We start from the raw sequence: 21,440 nt of genomic DNA on the forward strand, positions 1-21,440 counted from the left end.
CTTTTAATTTTTTATTTTGCATTGAGATATTGGCGATTAACAATGTTGTGATAGTTTTAGGCGAACAGCAATGGGATTCAGCCATACATATACAAGTATCCATTCTCCCTGAAACTCCCTTCCCATCCAAGATGCCACAAAACATGGAGCAAAGTTCCAAGGAGGCACCAGCGTCTTGCGCTGGGTTATTGTGACATTTTCCTCTCTGGCCTCCCTCTGTCCCTCTCCACTCACCAGGTACAGAACTCCTTTAAACATTCCAGTATGACCTTGTCACTGTCCTACTAAAGTCCCTTCTGGTGGGGGGCTCCCAAGCTCCTGTGAGACTGGCCTGGCCATTTTCTGCAGCTTTGCACTCCTGTCCCAGGTGGCATTAGTGGTAAAGAACCCTCCTGCTAATCCAGGAGATTAGAGACGAGTTTGATCCCTGGGTCAGGATGATCCCCTGGAGGAGAGCATGACAACCCACTCCACTATCCTTGCCCAGAGAATCCCACAGACAGAGGAGCCTGGGGGGCTATAGTCCACCGGGTCACACAGAATTAGACACAAAGTGACTCAGCACACACTCCTGTCCCCATACATGGTTACCTTTGTCAGGACTTTTTTGCCTGCTCTGGCTGCATGCCATGAAAGCCTGTTACAGTTCAGCTTATTTTAGCCTGAGGCCAAAAGCCTGTGGGGGTAGAAAATGCCTGGCTGGCCAGATGGGCTCCAGCCCCAGCCTCCCAGCTTCTGCAGAGCTGCAACAAGGGGGCCGAGCCCCAGGCCCTGTCACAGCCCCTACTCAGACATGGCTTCAGACCTGGCTTGATCTCCCACTGAATGATGCTTTTCTATTTACTTTGTTGTTGCTGTTGTTTAGTTGCTAAGTCATGTCCAGTTCTTCATGACCCCATGGACTGTAGCCCACCAGTCTTCTCTGTCCATGGGATTTCCCAGGCAAGAAAACTGGAGTGGGTTGCCATTTCCTCCTCCAGGGAATCTTCCCAATCCAGGGATTAAACCCATGTCTCCTGCATTGACAGGCAGATACTTTACCACTGAGCCATCAGGGAATCCCTCTAATTTACTGATAGCTAATAGATGGAAAAACAGTGGAAACAGTGTCAGACTTTATTTTTTTGCGCTCCAAAATCACTGCAGATGCTGATTGCAGCCATGAAATTAAAAGACGCTTGCTCCTTGGAAGGAAAGTTATGACCAACCTTGATAGTATATTAAAAAGCAGAGACATTACTTTGCCAACCAAGGTCCGTCTAGTCAAGGCAATGGTTTTTCCCGTGGTCATGTATGGATGTGAGAGTTGGACTGTGAAGAAAGCTGATCGCCGAAGAATCAATGCTTTTGAACTGTGGTGTTGGAGAAGACTCTTGAGAGTCCCTTATACTGCAAGGAGATCCAACCAGGCCATTCTAAAGGAGATCAATCCTGGGTGTTCATTGGAAGGACTGATGCTAAAGCTGAAACTGCAATACTTTGGCCACCTCATGCGACGAGTTGACTCACTGGAAAAGACTCTGATGCTGGGAAAGGTTGGGGGCGGGAGGAGAAGGGGACGACAGAGAATGAGATGGCTGGATGGCATCACCGACTCTGTGGACATGAGTTTGAGTGTAGTCCGGGAGTTGGTGATGGACAGGGAGACCTGGCGTGCTGTGATTCATGGGGTCGCGGAGAGTCGGACACGACTGAGCGACTGAACTGAACTGAACTGAAAAACTGATTATAAAAGTAATATATGCTATTGAAAAAATTCAGAGAAGCAGAGAATTGAAAACAGAAATAAAATGTATTTCCACCTACAAAGATAAACAGGATTAAGTCATTTTACAGGATTTCCTTTTGGCCTTTTAAAATGAATATTATGCATCTCTTTCTACTTTCTAAATACACATTCATTGACAAATGGGCTTCCCTGGTGGCCTAGATCCCAAAGAATCCATCTACAATGTGGGAGACGTGGGTTCGATCCCTGGGTTGGGAAGATCCCCTGGAGAAGGGAACGGCTACCCACTCCAGTATTCTGGCCTGGAGAATTCCATGGGATTGCAGAGTCGGACATGACTGAGCGACTTTCACTTTCATTGAGAAAAAAGCTCCAAAGAGTAGAAATGGTTGAAAAATCAGATGGAAATTACCTAGTAACAGAAGTTACTTTTTGGTGAAATGTGAACACCCTTTCACAGTTCTGTGCCTCTGCATATAGAATTTTCATAAACATGCTGTTTTATAAGCTGCTCCATTTTTTATCCACCAGTCCATTAAGCTCTCTTCTTCTGCGTAAGGATTAACATGGCTTCCATCTTTATTATGGCTGCCAGTTTTCCTCCCTTACTAACATTGTCTCTATTTCTGGTCTCATTCTTACAAATGAGGCCAGGTCTTCCCAGATGGCTCAGTGGGTAAAGAATCTGCCTGCAGTGCAGGAGATGCAGGAGACATGGGTGGTTCGATACCTGGATTGGGAAGATCCCCTGGAGGAGGGCACGGTAACCCATTCCAGTATTCTTGCCTGGAGAATGCCATGGACAGAGGAGTCTAGCGGGCTACACTCCTTGGGGTCACAAAGAGTCAGACATGACTTAGCACACACAAATAAGGCCATAAGAACATTCTTATATATGTATCTACGCTCATGTTTAAAAAAAATAATTTCCTTATACTATGTTCCTAAAAATTGTTTTTTTTCTCCCCAAAGAACAAATAAAAAGATACAAATAAACTTATTAACAAGACAGAAATAGACCCACAGACATAGAAAACAAATTTATGGTTACCAAAGGGGAAAGGGCAGGGGATAAATTAGGAGGTTGGGATGAACACATATACACTACTATATATATTATAAAATAGATGGACAACAAGGACCTACTGTGTAGCACAGGGAACTTTACTCAATATTTTGCAGTAATCTATAAGGGAAAAAATCTGAAAAAGAATATATATTTCATACATATGCTGGGAAAGGTTGGGGGTGGGAGGAGAAGGGGACGATGGAGAATGAGATGGCTGGATGGCATCACCGACTCTGTGGACATGAGTTTGAGTGCACTCCAGGAGTTGGTGATGGACAGGGAGGCCTGGCGTGCTGTGATTCATGGGGTCGCGGAGAGTCGGACACGACTGAGCGACTGAACTGAACTGAACTGAACATATATGTGTGTGTGTTCAGTCGCTCAGTAATGTCTGACTCTTTGTGATCCCATGGACTGTAGTCCCTGAGAGGCTATTCTGCCCACTCCAGGCAAGAATACTGGAGTAGTATCCATTCCCTTCTCCAGGAGATCTTCCCAACCCAGAGGCTCTTGCATTGCAGGTAGATTCTTTATCATCTGAACCACCAGGGAAACCTGCATCTATATATATATTTCACTGAATCACTGTGCTGAACACCTGATACTAACATGACATTGTAAATCAGCTATGCTTCAATACAGTTTTTATTTTTTTAAATAAAAAAAATTTTAAAGCACAAATGAAACTTTAACATTTGTGAACAGGAAAGGCATTCACGTAGCCTCCGCATTCATACTGGATGGCAGGTAGCCTTACCCCTCCCCCCGTCCCTCTCACATCCAGTCCTTCCCCGGGCATCAAGGAATGTTATCAGTTTCTACCCAACTACTGGGACTGTCTGTACCCATCTAAGTAACACTTCCCTCCACTTCAGCTCTGAGATCCGAATCAACATCAAGACATAAAGAACTTCCTCACTTTTTGTTTCTCCTGGTCTTCCCACCTCCTACTGACGGAAAGTAAGGTTGTTTCCAAGTTTTGCAATTGCAAACAATGCTGCAGGGAGTCATTCAGTACACTGTTTAAAGCTCCCAGTGCAAACTGCCTTCTAGAAAGAGTGTGCCCATTTCTCCTCCTGCCAACACCCGGAGGAAACCTTCTTCCTGTTTAAAATGAAATCCCTCAGATCCTCCCAGATCCTGCTCATTTCTTCATGTTACAGGTTAGGAAACAAAGGCACAGAGAAGTGCAGTGGCTTTCCAAGGTCACTGGCTGAGAGGTGGCACCCAGGCTTCCTGACTTCCGGCCGGGTTCTTCGTCCTTTGCTGGGCCGCCACCTGAAAGGCCCCATTCCAGCCCTTTGCTACCCTCTTGTGTCTGTGCAAGGCCAGGTATGAGTGGAAATGACAGGATGGTACTCAGTGGACAGAGCCGCTTCTTAAGGTTAGGAAGGATTTTTAGATTTTATTTATTTTTTAATTTTTTGGCTGCTCTGGGCCCTAGTTGCGGCATGTGGGGTCTGGTTTCCTGACCAGGGATTGAACCCAGGCCCCCTGCAATGGAAAGCATGGAGTCTTGGCCACTGGACCACCAGGGAAGACCAAAGTTAGGAAGGATTTGACCAGGTGATGAAAAGGTGAGCAGCGATCCTAACGTCGTGCAGTTCTCAAAGTGCTCTCCAACTTGTTTCATTTATGCTTCTCATCATCCTCCGGTTCATCATTCCTATTTGTCAGAGGTGGGGGGCTGGACCACAGGCACACAGCTAAAACACAGCAGAGCTGGGCCAGGATCCCAGATCTCCTGACCCCCAAGCCAGGGCTTCTCATATTCCATAATGCTAGGATGGCGATACTGGACTGAGGCAGATTAGGGCTGGGAGTGGGGTGGTCAGAGCTCAGGGGCCCTTTTCTGAGTGTCAGAGACCCGAAGACAGGGAGGGCAGCCCTACAGCTGATCTGGGCATCCCTATTATTACAGTTGCCAGCGTTACCTGGGGGAGAAAAGAAGATCTGGGCGCTCGGTGAGTGGGTGGGTAGAGAGGCAACAGGGGAAGGGAAAAGGCAAGAAGGCATGTAATAGCCATCTGACCATGCTACTAGTTCTCCAGCCAGGCAGCTGGAGCCATTTCCATAGGTTGCCAGAGGCAGCCTGGGAGAGGGAGGCTGGCAGAAGGAAGGGAGTGCCCAGTCCCAAAGCTGAGCTTTCTTAACAGCATCGTCCCTTGCTCTGGCCCTAAGAAGGCAGAGTCTCTCACCAGGAGCCTCAAGTAGCTGTACTTGCAAACTGGCTTGCCACAAAGGGCCACAAAGGGGCTTGAACTTTCTCCTGGGGCCACTTGTTGTTCAGTCACTGAGTTGTGTCTGACTTTTTGCGACCCCATGGACTACAACACACCAGGCTTTCCTGACCTTCACTATCTCCCCGAGTTTGTTCAAACTCATGTCCATTGAGCTGATGATTTCATCTAACCATCTCATCCTCAACCCCTTTCTCCTCCTGCCCTCAATCATTCCCAGCATCAGGGGCTTGTCCAAGGGGGACACTAGGAGACACAGAAGGGTTTTGAGCAGGTGCAATGGACAAAGCCCTGGGCTGGCATCAGGGGACCTGTCCCTGTGTTCTGCACCTGGCTCATTCCATTTCCCAGTGGGAACTGTATCCCTGTGTTGTCGGGGTTTGGGCCCTCCACACATGGTATATGCTCAAGAAATGTCTTCAGGTTTTGGGGTGAAGGCAGGAGGGAATGTCAACTGGCAGGAGGTGGGGTGCCAAGGAGAAGTCACACTCTCATTTTACAACTGAGAACGGAAGCCCAGAGAGGGAAAGTGACTTCCCCAAGGTTTCACAGCTAATAAAGGGTGAAAAACCCCAGCTCTGGTCTGTGTCCTCCCCTCCTCCCTTTGAGCCCGAGCCTGTGTGCAGGTACCTATCAGGCATGTGTGCCACATGTGAGTGCATTTATGTTGCCAAAGAGTTAGGCAGACATGTGTACTTGTGGATTGCAGGAAGGGGCCGCAGCGGGCAGGTGGACACGTGTGTCTGCAGTGTCATGTGTCAGTGGGCATGTCTCCTGGGCGTCCTGTCAGGGTGTCAGGCCTGTAGGTGAAGGCGCTGAGGTTGCCTCTGCACCAGGAGGACTGTAGGAGGGTCAGGGTGGGGCTTGCTCTGGGAGGAGGAGGAAGGAATCATGTGTCAGCCCACCCCTCACGGGCCTCCCACCCTCCAACGTGGCAGCTCACAGGACAGCCCTTTGGGTCAGGAAGGCCCCACACTCCATGAGAGAGCATCAGAGCTTGCAGAAATTGCATTTCCCTGACTCATGCTTGGGACTGTGAGCACATTCTTGGCTTCTGGACAGCATCTCAGAGAACTGCCAGTGGCAGCCCTGGTTTCCCAGAGAGAGGGCCCACCAGGGGCTGGTCATCCCAGCCTTTCTTGGCTACAGTCTGATCCTCTGTAAAAGGAAGAAAAAGATGACACTTCCTTCCAATTAACGCCCTATAATTAAAAGTGAGATGCTGTTTAGGGAGCCTGACCACAGCATTCAAAGTGCCCCATGAATGTCACCTCCTCATCCTTTCCCTGCCCCCACTCCCCATCTACCATGGACAAACAATTCAAATCCCAGTTTTAACTGCAATTTGCTCTAAGGGCTTGAATTTAGCCTCAGTTTCCTTGTGTTTAAAGTGGAGCCATTCAACTTAACCTGAGAGTATTAAATATGATAATATGAACAAACTGGGCACTTAACATGTTAGTTTCTGTCCTAAAATTCTATAAGGTGAGGACTGCCTGAATCTAGCCACCGGGGCTAAAGACAGCTGTTTCTGCAATACCTGGTGGAACTGGGCCTGCCTACCTGAAAGGCCCAGCTAGAGATGATGTGGGAGAAGGAGGCTTGGGGCCCAGGGCTTGGGCTCTGGTCTAGATCCACCTCTGAATTACTGTGTGACCTTGGGCAAATTGCTGGCCCTCTCTGGGGCCCAGTTTTCTTTTTCCTCTCTGTACAATGTGAATGAAGTTGCATTCTACGGTTTTCTACTTCCTCCTGACCACATGGCTTGGTACCTAGGATTTCCAGCTGAGCCTCTGTCGAGGGTGGGGTGAGGTACGTGGGCTCCTGCTGGGAACGGGGACACAGAAGGAACACACACCTGAAATGCTCAAGAGTTTCTCTTCAGATTTTTTCCTCCTTCTGAAGAGTGCTTCTTCCAGAAAGTGCAGCCTGGGAGTGTGGGGGAAGGGCTGCAGTCAGCAAGGCTAGGGCTGGGCTCAGAGCTAAGAATACTGTGGCAAAGGCTCTTGAAACTTTTTTGCTGATGTTGGAAATTTAAAGGAGCCGTTGCCTTTCCTTCTTCAGGGAGGTTGTAGGGAGGCTATGTGGAGTCCAACTACTCAGGCAGACACTTCCCATCACTCACTCTCTCACTGGCCATGTTTCATCGTGTGCCTTTTCTGGGTATACTCTTTGCTGGGTACTGGGGACTCAGAGGGAGAAGAGATCTGCCCATCCAAAATTGCCAATGACATTCAGGACATTATAGTGTGACGACACAGAGATAATGCAGCAGAATGCCATAGAGAAAGCTTCTGACCCAGTCTGAGCTAAGGTAGAGTCTAGTAAGACTGGGAGAGGGTCTCCAATGCCCTCCCTAGGCCTCACCTTCCCTATCTGTATATGGAGGGCATGGGTCCTTTTTACTCTGAACTTCTAAGGTACTGGGCTTATCTAACAGCATGCACTTCAGTTTACCCTGCCCCCTCAGTGTGGTCCCTGAAGGTTGTAGCACTCAGCTTCCTTCCAGAGTTCTGGAGAGGCCTCGGAGAGCTAAGAGTTTCGGGAAAAGGTGTGGAGCAAAGGTAATCTCTGTGGGATTCAGACATTTGGACTTGCTGGAAATCAAGGCAAATATCTCCTTTCTATCAGCTTTGATGGATCCTTAGCTGACTGGCCAGGCTTCCCTTATGGCTCAGCTGGTAAAGAATCTGCCAGCAACGTGGGAGACCTGGATTTGATCCCTGGGTTGGGACGATCCCCTGGAGAAGGGAAAAGCTACCCACTCCAGTATTCCGGCCTGGAGAATTCCATGGACTATATAGTCCATGGGGTCGCAAAGAGTCGGCTTTGTGACTTTCATTTCACTCATTGACTGGTCAGTTACCACCCGAGGTCCAAACTGAGGGTGGGATGGGGGATGGGTTAGTGGGTGGATGGGCCTGGGACCCAGGTGGTTTCCTCAGTTTCCTCGAATAGCAAGGACTTCTCCTTAAAAGCAATACACAGACGAGGCAGGGTGAAGTACATGAAAACCAGGACAGCCTGGAGGAGCCTGGGTGCTTGCCTTTGTGGGATTCTTGCCTTTTGGGGTTCAGAGAGGACTTCTGCCTGGGGCTGCAGACAGGAACCCATGACCTCTAATATGCCTCACAGTCCAGAGTCCTCAATATTTTTATTTTAGGATTCTTTGACTGTGAGTCTTTAAAAAAGTTATTTATTTATTTGGCTGCATTGGGTCTTAGTTGCAGCATGTAGGACCTCCACTGCTTTATGCACAATCTCTCATTGTGGCACAAGGACTCTAGTTGTGGCGGGTGGGCTCAATAGTTGCCAAGAGGCATGCTGGATCTCAGTTCCCTGAACGGGGATTGAATCCTTGTTCCCTGCATCACAAGGTGGGTTCTTAACCACTGGACCACCAGGGAAGTCCCTGACTGTGAGATTTAACATTCTAAGATTCCTTAGATGAATTCAAAGACTCCACAGGAATATCATATTCTGTGATGACCACCTTAAGATTCTAGTAATCTCTGATTCTTTGACTTTGATTTGAAGAGACTAAAGCTCTTGGGATCCAAGATTTCCCACAGTCCTGTAATCAGATTGTGAACATCAGCAGCCTAAGTCTGATTGCGAAATTAGTCACCACCACCACCTTGCTGGGGTGGCCAGAAAGGGCCCGCCCCTCACCTCTGCTGCTAGGGACCTGAATGATTCATCTGCTGGGTGCTGGGCTCTGTTTACTCCCCAAGATCCAGAGATGTACCTGGAAGGAGGATACTCAGCACAGTTTGTTGACTGACTGACTGAGTGAGTGAATGAACTGCCTCTCTATTTGGTCCCTTCCTCTCCATACTGGGCCCATGGGGTTATCTATGATTTCCTGTTAAAGGTTTGGGGTGGGGATGTCCTAAATAATCTGCCTTCTCAAGTTCCCTACTAAGATACACATACCTTCCTAAGAGGGCTTCCCAGGTGGTGCTAGTGATAAAGAACCTGCCTGCCAATGTAGGAAGCATAAGAGATGTGGGTTCGACCGCTGGGTTGGGAAGATCCCCTGGAGGAGGGCATTCTCCAATATTCTTTCCTGGAGAATCCCCATGGACAGAGGAGCCTGGCAGGCTACAGTCCATGGGGTCGGATAGAATGGGACACGATTGAAGTCACTTAGCACACACGCATGGACCCTATTAAAAATATTCATCCCAAGGGCAGGGACTTTGTCCTGTTCTTGGCTGTGTCTTTTGCACGTGGAACAGAAATGAATACCCCAGCTTAGCTCAGAGCTCCAAAGGCTATCAGTTGTGGGAGGGCGGGGGAGAGGGGCTGATAGTGAGACCTGTGGGAGGGGACTCAGATAGGGAGGGGGTAGGGATGGCCAAGGAGAGAGAGACAGAGACAAGACAAGGAGAGAAGGCAAGGAATGACAAAGGAACTGAAGCCCAGAAAGGAAAGTAACTTCATCAGGGTCACACAGCATATTACTTAAAGGTCGGCCAGGGTACTCTCCCTGTGCACCCCTTCAGGCCCAGCCAGACCACCTGGTGTTCCCCAGGTGTCTCCAAGGCCTTCCTGGGGGAAGGTCAGGTACGGGAGCTCGCTGCCACTCTTCCTATCAAGGTGGTCACTGAGGTTGAGCTCCAAGGTGTTCAGGATAAACTGCAGATGGAGAAGGGTGCTGCCTCCCAACCTCTGACCACCTCGCCTGAGAGGAAGGAGAGGAGGGGGCTTGTAGGGGGGCCCAATTTCAGTTCGAGAATGGGGGAGTGGATCCATCTGAAGGCAGATCCGTTGTCGGGATAGGGGAGCTGGAAGGTGTGAGATCAGGGATAAGCCGGCTTCTGCAAAGAGCCTTGGGGTGTGGCGGCTCCTTTCCAGGGAGTAGGACCCTGAAGCCCCGTGTCTAAGCGATCCGAACCCCCACTAGGGAGCCCCGTGTCCCCTTCATCTAAGCGGTCCGAGCTCAAGAGTCTCAACTGAGTCGAAGGATGCCCGCTCGCTCCGCAGTCGTGCGGGCCCCGGGGCGCCCAGCACGGAGCTCCCGGGCGCGGCGATCGCGTCCGATAAGCAGGGCAGTAGGACCCAGGGGCCGGGTGACTGCCTGCAGAAGGAGGGGGCGGAAGCCGGGGCGGTTTGGGGGAGGTCTCTGGCTTTTTTTGGCTAGGCAGGGGCGCCCTCCGGAAGCTTTTCCAACTTTCCAGAAGTTTCTCGGGACGGGCGGGAGGTGGGGTGGGGGATCGCCATATATAGATCTGGAGCGCGGGGGCGCGGCGGAGAGTGGAATCCGTTCGCGGCTCCAGTGTGACACTGTGACTGCGGTCCCGGCGCCAGCCCAGCCCGGCCAGGTGAGGGGCGGGGGCGGCCGGGGGGAACGGGGTAGTTTTCTAGGGGGGCTCGAGGTAATGAGAGGGGAGAGCGGCCCGGGCGAGGGATTAGGGGCCAACCAGAGCCGCAGACTGGAGTCCCAGGCACTTTTGGGGGCAGCAGGAGAGCTGGAGATGGAGACTAGATGGTGACGGCGGAGAGAGCCTGAGGGCCACCGCAGAGATGGAGCCGGGATGGGCAGTCGGGACACTCAGAGGGCCGGGAGAAAGTGCAGGCTTCCCCAGAAGTGTGAAGCAGGAGTGGTGGTGGCCAGGAGGGAACATGGGGGCTGGGACCACGATGCTGAGGCTCCTCTCTCTGCAGGATCAAGGAGGGAGGATCCGGGTCTGCAGTTCCTTCCAGCAAGAACAGGGAGGCCAGGCTGGCTTTGCATGTCCCTGTGCCTCCAGTTGTGGGTTGAGGCCCAAGGGCCAATGGACCAGCCTCCTCACAGGCTTGATGGCGGGGGCATCTGAGCCTCCTGAGGAAGGGTAGGGGGGACAGGAGGTGAAATAACCTTGACTTTTCCTGGGGGCTGTCTTGGCTTTGGGTGTCCCCACGGTTTGGGAGGAGTCACCCACTGTGGCTCCATTTCTGATCAGCAGCCTGTATGCCTAGGTGATGGCAACTAAAAGAAGGACTTGGCCAGCACCAGTCTCCCTCACCTCCCTCCAAAAAGAGGCTGAGGAGGTGACCAGGTCTGCATCCCCCCAGAGAAGGGAGGACGGATAGGGGTGGAGGGGGCTCCCTAGAAGGCTTTTGGTCACCCGCTCTAATTCTGTCCGCCACCTGGTTCCTGGAGTCACTGCAGCGTTAAGGTTACTTCAAAGGCCGGGTTCCCTGCCCCCAGCTTAGGGACATTCCTGAGGTGACTGGAGTGGAGGGAGAAGAATGAAACCGGCTTCCAGCATGGCCAGAAAGCCTGGCCCCGCCTCTTCCAGGGTTTCCGGCTGGTCCCCCTGGTCTGCAGGGCCCGGATGGAGGCCGCAGGAAAATCTGGGGGCTTTGGTTCTCTGGAAGTCTCTGGCTGAGACCACACCCTCCTGCCCTCAGACAGTTCATCTGCCCATCCCCCCTTCCTGAGGCCTCCTGGTCCTCTCCTTTTGTCTCTTGGCATGGGGTTCCCAGCAGAAATGTTTTTTTTTTTTTAAACTGGCTGTAACCGGACACTGAATCCAGCCCTCTGGAGGGGCTCTGTGGGAGCTTCTGGGAGGAGGGAGCCCTGTGCTAGGAAGCGCGACCCTCACTGATCCTTGACAGATGGAGGTGGCTCCCTGCCCCTCTCTGGCCTCAGTTTCTCCCACTGTGCAGTGAAGTGGATGACTTCCGAGGTCCTCCCAATCTGGAGCTGGTTGTGCCTTCCTTCTGCCAGGGGCAGAATAGATGGGGGTCCCTTAGTGGGGCTGGGCCTTCCAGGCCTGTCCTCACCACCACCCAGCTCTGCCCTACCCCGTTCTCTTCACTCTTCTGCTTTCTTTCAGAATGAAAAAGGCAGGCCTTGACCTCCCCCTGAGGCAGTTTCAAGGTACTTTAGACCTCCTCAAGTGATTGAGACCCTTTCTGGTGCTCCCACCCCTCCCCCAACCTGCTTCCCTTCCTTCTACTTAAAAAGCCTGGAATCCAGTCTCCTTCCGGCTAGCTGTGGGCACAGGCCTTGGTTCTGTGATTGTGTATTTTTATTTGTGGGACCATAAATCATCTAACCTTGGCCTCAGGGCTGGGATTTCTCTTTGGCAACAGGGGCTGGGCTGTGGGAGGCTGGCTTGCTTGCAGTGACTTGCCTTCCTCCGTTCCTGGCACTGGGTTAACAGCCCTTCACCCTCGCCGCTGCACATCTCCCTGCAGAGTCTGATGTTGCGGGCTTGAAGCTAGGGCCAGAAAGGCTCTGTGGCACCCCCGGGACCTGAACCCAGGCCTCGAAGCCCCCCTCTGCAGGCGGGTGGAGATAATTCAGTTTCCAGCCTGCCACGTCACCCGGAGCCGGCAGTAGGAACAGGAGCGCAGCTATGTGGCTGCCGGAGGAATCCCAAACTAGTCATTTGGAGCTTTCTTGAAAAGCCCCTCCCAGCCCTTTGAGGTTCTGGTTGGCTGGGGGTGGGGGCTGTCAAGATAGTGCCTGCCACGTGGCAGGACTGTGAACTGGGCTCCTAGATTATCTCTCCAGGGGATGCTGGTGACCTCTGCAGAGGTCCAAGCTCTGGCATCCGCTGTTTGGGACTAAAGGCGGCCTTTGAATCGGATGACCGTATGCCTATTGTCCTGGCGTAATAATTAGTAGTATTCCCATTTTACTCTTTTAAGTGTCCAGATGCCCTTGTTTGAACAAAAATTATATAGGCCCTCTGCCTTTGAGATTCCAGGCCTGGTGGGAGGAAAGTGACCTGGGCCCAGAGATATTCTTTAGGGTAAAACTATCTTACCTCTGCAATGCTTACTTTAGGCTACAGTTCTCTTTGGTACCTTCTCCCAGGCAGTTGTGGGTCTTGGTGGCCTTCCCTCCTTCCCAAATACTGAGGGTCGTTCACCAGGATTCTGAGTTTCCCACCTTGAGGACCATCAGTTGGGATCTGCCAGCACAGTGGGATCCCAGCTTCTACCACGGTTCCTTCCAGCTCTTTTCTTTGCCCTGTCACCTCATCTTCCTTCGTGCTGCCTGAAGGAGAGGCGGAAATGACCTCACAGCGGGGAGAGTGTGGAAATAAGTCCATGTAGAGACTGTCCTGATGGGAGGCCCCAGAGAGGGGAGAGGGGCTTGTTATAGGGGACACTGCGACAGCTGTGGTTTGAGGATGGCAGTCCTGAAGCCACAGTATAGATGGGCATGTGTGGCGATCACTGCCAGATGGGAATGGGAGGGCAGAATGGAATCTGAGGTCGCCCCTGCTTCCTGGGAGACTGAACACACATCTGGCCACCAGCCTCTGGTGAACGGGATGGGGTGTCAATGTTCCTTTGAGCTGTAACGTGCCCTGTCCCTTAATAGCCTTCCTCTCAGGAAACCTACCCCACCTCCCATCCCCCTCCTGCTTTTGTCCTGGGGATTTCCCATCCGCTCGAGGGGCGGTGGGCAGGCACGTCCTGCCAAGACAGAGGCCTGGGCATGGAGACCAAGACCCTTACAACTTGGAAAATGGGAGCCTGAGACTTAGTGAGGGGTGGACACACACACACACATGCACATTTTCAGACTCAAGGTCACCCTTTGGGGCAGCAGAGTAGAGCATCTGAGTTCTCTCATTTAATCAGTGAACCTACCGGTGACTCATTAACATCCCAGCGCAGAAGGGAAGGCGTGGGGGAGGAACACTGGACCTCCCCGCCCACATGACATCCTCTGTCCAGGCCCCTGAGTTTCATGCAGACTCTCAGCTACCACTTTCCCCCGCCCACTGGAAAAGGGTCCCAGGGTTGTAAGAGATCTGAGCTGACCTTCAGCAAACTGAAGAGCCCGGGTTTGGCCAAGTGGCCCTAGTTTCTGTTCATTCAGGAATAGCTGAGGCCTGTTGTGTGCTGGGCACAGGCGACTATAAACGGGAGCCAGACGGGCTGTGTGTCCTGCCCTCCTGGAGGACACAGACCTCCAGGTCTGTGATGGAAACAATATGTAACACACATGAGTGTAAATGTTAAGTTCAGGGTAAGAAATAAATAGGGCTGAGGTGGCTATTTGTTTGCTTTAGATGAGGAGTCAAAGAAGGCCTCTGAGAGAGCCGGCAGATGGAAGAGCCCCAGTTTGGGCAACCTGGAGTTAGGTCTGGGCTCCCCAGAGCTCTGGACCCTACCGCTCCCATCTCCAGGGGACTCGGCGGCAGCCAGAAGGGTGGGGATGGGTGGAGGGGAAGAACAACTGGGGCTTCAGGAGTGCCCTCTCTCTGCCACCCTCATAGGCCCTCCTTGGTGCTCACCACCCACCTCCCAGCCATGCGTGCCCTCCTGCTCATCAGCACCATCTGCCTCCTGGCCAGGGCCCTGGCCGCTGAGGTGAAGAAACCGGCGGCCGCAGCAGCTCCCAGCACCGCGGAGAAGCTGAGCCCCAAGGCGGCCACGCTGGCTGAGCGCAGTGCCGGCCTGGCCTTCAGCCTATACCAGGCCATGGCCAAGGACCAGGCGGTGGAGAACATCCTGCTGTCACCCGTGGTGGTGGCCTCGTCCCTGGGGCTAGTGTCGCTGGGCGGCAAGGCGGCCACGGCGTCGCAGGCCAAGGCGGTGCTGAGCGCCGAGCAGCTGCGCGACGATGAGGTGCACGCGGGCCTGGGCGAGCTGCTGCGCTCGCTCAGCAACAGCACGGCGCGCAACGTCACCTGGAAGCTGGGCAGCCGCCTGTATGGGCCCAGCTCCGTGAGCTTCGCAGAGGACTTCGTGCGTAGCAGCAAGCAGCACTACAATTGTGAGCACTCCAAGATCAACTTCCGCGACAAGAGGAGCGCCCTGCAGTCCATCAACGAGTGGGCGGCGCAGACCACCGACGGAAAGGTGCCCGAGGTCACCAAGGACGTGGAGCGTACCGATGGCGCACTGCTGGTCAATGCCATGTTCTTCAAGCGTGAGTCCAGGGGGGCGGGGCAGGGTGGGGCGGGGTCTCCTCTCCCCGAGGCCCCGCCCCCGGCAAGTCTGATCAATCAGTATTTCTGTGCCAAGCACCAGTCCTCATTAACAACTAACAACCCGTGGACATGGAGGGAGGCAGTTACTGAACTCTTTATATATGACAAACTAGGTTTAGTGAGGTGTAGCGACTTCACTTTCACTTTTTGCTTTCACACATTGGAGAAGGAAATGGCAACCCACTCCAGTGTTCTTGCCTGGAGAATCCCAGGGACGGGGGAGCCTGGTGGGCTTCCGTCTGTTCGGTCACACAGAGTCGGACACGACTGAAGTGACTTAGCAGCAGCAGCAGCAGTGTTGTGTCTGGGGCTTCCCTGGTAGCCCAGGTGGTAAAGACTTTGCCTGCAGTGCAGGAGACCTCACTTGGATTACTGGGTCAGGAAGATCCCCTGGAGAAGGGATAGGCTACCCATTCCAGTATTCTTGGGCTCTTCTGGTGGTTCAGATGGTAAAGAACAATGCGAGAGACCTGGATTCGATCCCTGGGTCAGGAAGATGCCCTGGAGATGCGTGGCAACCCACTCCAGTATTCTTGTCTGGAGAATCCTGGTGGACACAGGAGCCTGGCAGGCTACAGTCCATGGGGTCACAGAGTTGGACACAACTGAGCGACTACGCACAACACAGCACAGCACAGTGTTGTGTCTGGAGGAATGGGACACAGATACAAGCCCAGCCGAAGGGCTCCACAGGGTGTGTTCCATCACATCAGCGTGCTGTTGATTGTCTTGGAATTAAATTCAGTAGTCATTTCTGCCTCAGTAATGAGCTGGCTCCACACCTGTGATCATGCCTAACGCTGAAAGCAACTCTGAGGGTAGGAGATGTTACCTCCATTTCATAGGTGAGAAAATGGGCTCAGCTAGGAGGAGACAACCCAGACTCATGTCCAGGTGCATCTTGAAGATTTGATTCAGGCTTAACGTGTACTTCTGAGTACCTATGTGGATAGCACTGTTACTCTTACAGGCTGCTGTGAGGATGAGGTGCCCCTGTTGGGCAAATGAGGGTACCAAGATAGGAGCAGATAGGAGCAGTGAAAAGTCTTGCAGCCAGCTGGTGACCGAGACTGAACTTGAACACAGGTCTGGATGTGACGTTGGTCAGGACTCAGACCACTGTCACATATGCAAGGTTTTGGGGTCATGTTTTTTGGTCACAGGGACAGGACTTGAAGACAAGAATTAAAGGCAGTCTTGGGGCGTTCCCTGCTTGGGGCACAAACCTCAGCTGGCAGGGGGTGTGGGGAGTCCAGCTCAGTACATGTTGCCCAAATGCCTGGCAGGGGTCAGGGCAGAGGTGGACATGGCAGTGGCTGAACTGAGGGTCCTCCTTTTGAAGGTATTTCCTGTCATGTGGAAACTGCCAGGCCCTGACTATGTGTAGAGAGCCATGTCTTCAGGCAGCACGTCCCCATCCCTAAAGCAGGAACATGTACTCTAGGGGACTGGGTGCTCAGCGGGGAGGTGGCCTGCAGCCGAGCCCCAAAGACTGGAACGAAGGCCTATGGAAGGGATAAATCATCCAGGATATTCAGTTGGGAGAGTGTCTTAACAGGGTAAGGGGAGCGGCGCATCTATTTCTGATCTTGTGTTCTACTTCCTGCTACAGCGCACTGGGACGAGAGGTTCCACCACAAGATGGTGGACAACCGAGGCTTCATGGTGACCCGTTCCTATACCGTGGGTGTCACCATGATGCACCGGACAGGTAGGTGCCTTGCAGAGTAGGGTGGGCGGGCGGGTGGTCAATGTGGGGCCCTGAGGGTGCTTAGGGCCTGGCCCGCCCTCACCCCACAGCATGCCCAGTACCCTTTCGGCTTTTCTCCCAGGTCTCTACAACTACTATGATGACGAGAAGGAGAAGCTGCAGATGGTGGAGATGCCGCTGGCGCACAAGCTGTCCAGCCTCATCATCATCATGCCCCACCACGTGGAGCCCCTTGAACGCCTGGAAAAGCTGCTGACCAAAGAGCAGCTGAAGGTCTGGATGGGCAAGATGCAGAAGAAGGCTGTGGCCATCTCCCTGCCCAAGGGAGTGGTGGAGGTGACCCATGACCTGCAGGTGAGGGGAGGCCCAACTCAGGGGCCTGCAGGGCTTAGAGTTGGGGGGTGGTCTGTCACCAGCTCAGCGGGTCTATCCTGAGCCCCTCTGGGTGTCCAGGCAGTACTGGGCTGTGCTGAGGGAGGGGGGGCATGGTCCCTGCCTTTGGGAAGATGGTGACAACATCAATACCTAAGTATAATTGAGCACCTGCTGTGTGCCAGGCATACTTCCTAAGCACTCTGCATGTATTAAATTCTTAACCCTCAACACTGTATTAGGTAGGACTATCAGCCTTATCTTATAGGAGGAAAGTGAGGCTCAGAAAAATTAAATAACTTATCTAGAGTCATATAGTCACTAACTCAGACATTTAGTGCCAAGCCATGTCCTTAATCTTATGCTGCGCTGCCTCTAGGCACAAGGTATAGGCCTACCTCATCTTATCGTGCTTTACTTTATTGCAATTTTATTTTTTTACAAATTTTTGAAGATTTATGGCAACTCTACATCAAGCAAGTCTGGAGCCACTTTTCCAACAGCGTTTGCTCACTTCATGTCTCTGGGTCCCATTTTGGTAATTCTTGCAATATTTCAAACCCTCCACCAGCAAAAGATTACAGCTCCCTAAAGACTCAGGTGATGGTTAGCATTTTTAGCAACAAAATATTTTTAATTAAGGTACATATATTGTTTTAAGAGATAATGCTGTTGCAGACATAATAGACTACAGTATAGTGCAAACATAAAGTTTATATGCATCAGGAAAGCAAAAAATTTGTGTGACTCACTTTATTGCAATATTCACTTTATTGTGGTGGTCTGGAACCGAACCCGCAATGTCTTTAGGGTATGCCTCCACTGTTCAAGCTGGAAGATTGTTCCCCATGCACTGGTAAGACTAATAATAGCTTTCAGCTCTGAGTCACTTGGCTGGAAACTTAACCAACCTGCTAAGCATCATTTCCCCCTCATGACCACCCTGGGTGGTGGGCAGCAGGTCGGAGAGAAGCAGTGACTTGCTCAGGTTACCCTGGCTAGTAAGTGCTGGGGCTCCAGTTCTCAGGTGAAGACTCAGGGTGGCCTTTTTGTCAATCAGGAGATTTTTTTTTTTTCTCTGTTCAAAAGGGAAAACTTTCATCTCATTCCTCCCTTAGGTTCCAGAAATGGTTCTGTAGGCGATCCCTTGCCTGCAGAGTTGATTCAGACTTGCTGCTGAGGGAGTGTGGAGGAGAAAGCTTGAGATGAGATGGGGCTTAGACCCCGAGCTGGAGACTGGTAGAACTTGTGTGGTCTGTGCGGTAGATAGCATGAGGTTTCCAGAGAGAAGCCACACCCGTCTCCCTCCTGGGCTTGTCCTGACACTCCCCCAGCCCGTTCTGCAGTTGCCATCACCTGACTCCCCTTTCTCCTGTGTTTTCCTGGCACCCTGGGTTGACACGCTATCTACTACCCTACAGTAGACTGAGGTGGAAAATTCCAAGTGGATAATTTGTGCAAAGTCATGGGGACCGGAATTATGGGGCCTCGAATACCTGTCTCAGGACATCTGGACTCTCAGGCCCCTAGGTCTCAGGCCAGTTTGGCCATGCTGGGGAGAAGTGCACTGTCCTCCAGAAGCTTGGGCCCTGAGCGCTGCTGTTCACTTAGCCGACAGTTCTTTCCCACTGCCTCTTCTGCACTGAGAGCAGGGTGGGCCCTGAACATGGGCCCTGCCTTGAGGGAGCACTGAGCCAGGTGGGAGAGATGATAGGACCACACACGGATAGGGAAGCCAGGGGTGCGTGGCTCAGTCTTATGGGGCTGGGAAGGCTCCCCAGAAGACATGGTGTCTAAAGGGCCTTACAGAGACAGGGTAGACACAAAGATGCTATTGAGGAGGCAGTTTCGGGGAAGCTGTTGAATGGAGAGCAGAGTGGTACATGCTAGGGGGTGAAACTGATGCAAGCACAGTTCCTAGGAAAGAGCTTGTCCTTGGCTTCCAGGGACTGTGCAGAGCCTTGGAAAGAGAGGAGAGCGAGAGTGTGTGTGTGTTTTAACTTTTGAAATACTATGCAAATATATTAAAATATATTAAAAATAGGTTAATGTAAGGAACCCTCATGTATCCATCACCCAACATCAACCATCACACCAATTCCTCCCCCATCAGATTATCTTGAAGCAAATCCCAGCCTTCATATCACCTGGAAAGGTTTTAAGCCCCAGAGTGATGTGGTCAGAGCTGTCCTTAGGTCAGTCTTTCTCAAACGTGAGTGTGTCAAGAATTACCTGGAGAGTTGGTTAAGAAAGGTTCCTGGTCCACCTGCAGATATTGTGATTCAGAGGCTCTGGGCTGGATCAGGAAATGTGCATTTCATATAAACCCCCAGGGGAGGCCGATGCTGGCTGTCTACCACTCATACCGCAGGTCAAGATTGCTCAGCAGGTCCAGGCATATATTCTTTTCCCCCTGAGTCTTGGTTTCCTTATCTGTGAAGTGACGATTGGAAGCTCTTGCAGGGCTGTCATGAATTAGGAAAGTGGTTTACAGTTTCCACACCATGTCTGGCACACAGAAGGTGTCCAGGGAGTGGTAACTTCTGCTCAGGGAAGAGGAGAGACAGTGGGTGGTGTGGGTGGAGGGTAAGGGTCTAGGAACTTTGCCTACCATGGCCTCACCATCATCTACCTGGTTCTACAGAAACACTTGGCTGGGCTGGGTCTGACCGAGGCCATCGACAAGAACAAGGCAGATCTGTCTCGCATGTCGGGCAAGAAGGACCTGTACCTGGCCAGTGTGTTCCACGCCACTGCCTTCGAGTGGGACACAGATGGCAACCCCTTCGACCAGGACATCTACGGGCGTGAGGAGCTGCGCAACCCCAAGCTCTTCTACGCCGACCACCCCTTCATCTTCCTGGTTCGAGACACCCAGAGTGGCTCCCTGCTGTTCATCGGGCGCCTGGTCCGGCCCAAGGGCGACAAGATGCGAGACGAGTTGTAGGGCCCCAGGGTGCGTGTGGGATGGCAGGGGGCAGTGGGAGGCTCCTGAGACACATGGGTGCTATGGGGGTGGGGGAGCTGAGGTACCGACCTTGGATAGTCTATGGGGTGGGGGTGGGAAAACGGGGCTTCCTGTGTGTCTGAGCAGTCCTTCCCGGCCTGGATTCACTCTGCTTGGACACGGTCCCCCAGGTGTCAGGATGCTGAGCCCAGAGACCCCATGTCCCATGGGAGCTGGGCGGTAGTCGAGCCCCGCCCTCAGTCTTGGGATCCAGCCTACTTCAATCAGTGTTCATATTTATAGCCCAGTTCTTTCTCATCTGTGAGATGGAATCGAGCTGGGGGTTCAGCCAAGCCCTCATGGAATGGGGGCCCCTCTTCCTGATATGACTACCACCTCAGCCCCATCCTCAGCTCTCTCCCAATCTTCTCCTAACTTCCCTCATCTATAAAACTAGGTGCTGCAGCCCCTGGGACAGGTACTCCCACAGTGAGTCTGACCCCAGAGGGGGTTGAGAAATAGCTCATGGAGGGGGGTGGGTTTGGGCAGACTCTGGTCAGGCATCATGGGGATGAACATTGTTTTTTTCCTTTTATAGATTTTCAGAAATGGGGAAGAAAATGGGGAAATGAGCCTTTGTTGCTGTCAAACCAAGAACTTATTTGTACAATTTTTTTTTTTCAATAAAACTTTTCCAGTGAAATTTTGTTGGATCATGGAAGGTGATTGGATACCATGTCATTCTTCCCTGGGAACAAGGGCTCCTACTGTTAAGCCCTGTTTGCTACTAATAGTCCTCGTCAGGCCCCCAAATCCTGGCAGATAAATGGAGATAATACTGTGTGGCAGGCCCACTGTGTGCTGATTCTGGGAATTGTGGCTCTGGCTGCCCTGGAGAGGTGGAGGCTGCAGGGCCAGAATGACAGTGGAATGATAGCACTGGTCCTGGAGCCCAGGGCTTTGCTGTCTTGCTGGCTTCAGGATTACAGTCTTCAGCCCCCGAGGCTTTCCTTTCAATCTGACCTCATCCACATCCAGGGCCAGAGGGCACAAGCCCAGACTCCCTGACTGGGCAGGACTTTGTGAAGAAGGAGCTTGTAGGGTCCTTGCTCTGTACTTGGGTTTGGAGCAGGAGCCGAGGGGAGTCCTGATACACACTCATTGGTTACCTCTTCTGAGCCTTGGGGCTCCTGACATCACAGCTCAGGGAGGGAGAGGGCAAGTGGGATGCACAAGACAAGACCAGTGGCCAGCGAGGCAGAGGAAACTGGGTTCATGGCCCATCTCTGATGCTTGCTGGCTGTGAGTTTGGGCAGCTTACTACCTTGCTCTGGGCACCTCTCCGGCTTCCTTTTGCCAACAACTCTGCCCTGGGTGGTGGTGGTCTCAAGAGGGAGTCCCTGCCTGACTCGGCAACCTAGG

At 52.3% G+C, this 21,440-nt stretch overlaps 1 protein-coding gene across 2 annotated transcripts; it reads left to right on the forward strand.

Annotated features, from left to right (window-relative positions):
* The first annotated feature begins 10,208 nt into the window (after positions 1–10,208).
* On the forward strand, positions 10,209–20,741 carry SERPINH1 (serpin family H member 1). 2 transcript variants are annotated; one of them, XM_055423700.2, is made up of 6 exons: positions 10,241–10,365; positions 11,866–11,909; positions 14,272–14,927; positions 16,601–16,699; positions 16,821–17,053; positions 19,716–20,741. In XM_055423700.2, the coding sequence occupies exons 3-6, from the start codon at positions 14,306–14,308 to the stop codon at positions 20,016–20,018; spliced, it is 1,257 nt and encodes a 418-aa protein (XP_055279675.1). In that variant the 5' UTR covers positions 10,241–10,365; positions 11,866–11,909; positions 14,272–14,305; the 3' UTR covers positions 20,019–20,741. The 2 variants fall into 2 exon arrangements, with proteins under 2 accessions (XP_055279674.1, XP_055279675.1); XM_055423699.2 differs by lacking the exon at positions 11,866–11,909 and having other exon boundaries at positions 10,209–10,365; positions 19,716–20,740.
* Positions 20,742–21,440: the final 699 nt, after the last annotated feature.

Source organism: Moschus berezovskii, chromosome 14 (assembly GCF_049115385.1).
Source record: "Moschus berezovskii isolate FMDL1 chromosome 14, NW_MosBer_1.0, whole genome shotgun sequence".
Classification (NCBI taxonomy): domain Eukaryota; kingdom Metazoa; phylum Chordata; class Mammalia; order Artiodactyla; family Moschidae; genus Moschus; species Moschus berezovskii.

Coding starts and splice junctions, on each gene's coding strand:
- SERPINH1 (XM_055423699.2), top strand. CDS start 14,306: ATGCGTGCCCTCCTGCTCATCAGCACCATCTGCCTCCTGGCCAGGGCC. Junction 14,928..16,600: donor CAATGCCATGTTCTTCAAGC/GTGAGTCCAGGG, acceptor TTCCTGCTACAG/CGCACTGGGACGAGAGGTTC. Junction 16,700..16,820: donor CACCATGATGCACCGGACAG/GTAGGTGCCTTG, acceptor CTTTTCTCCCAG/GTCTCTACAACTACTATGAT.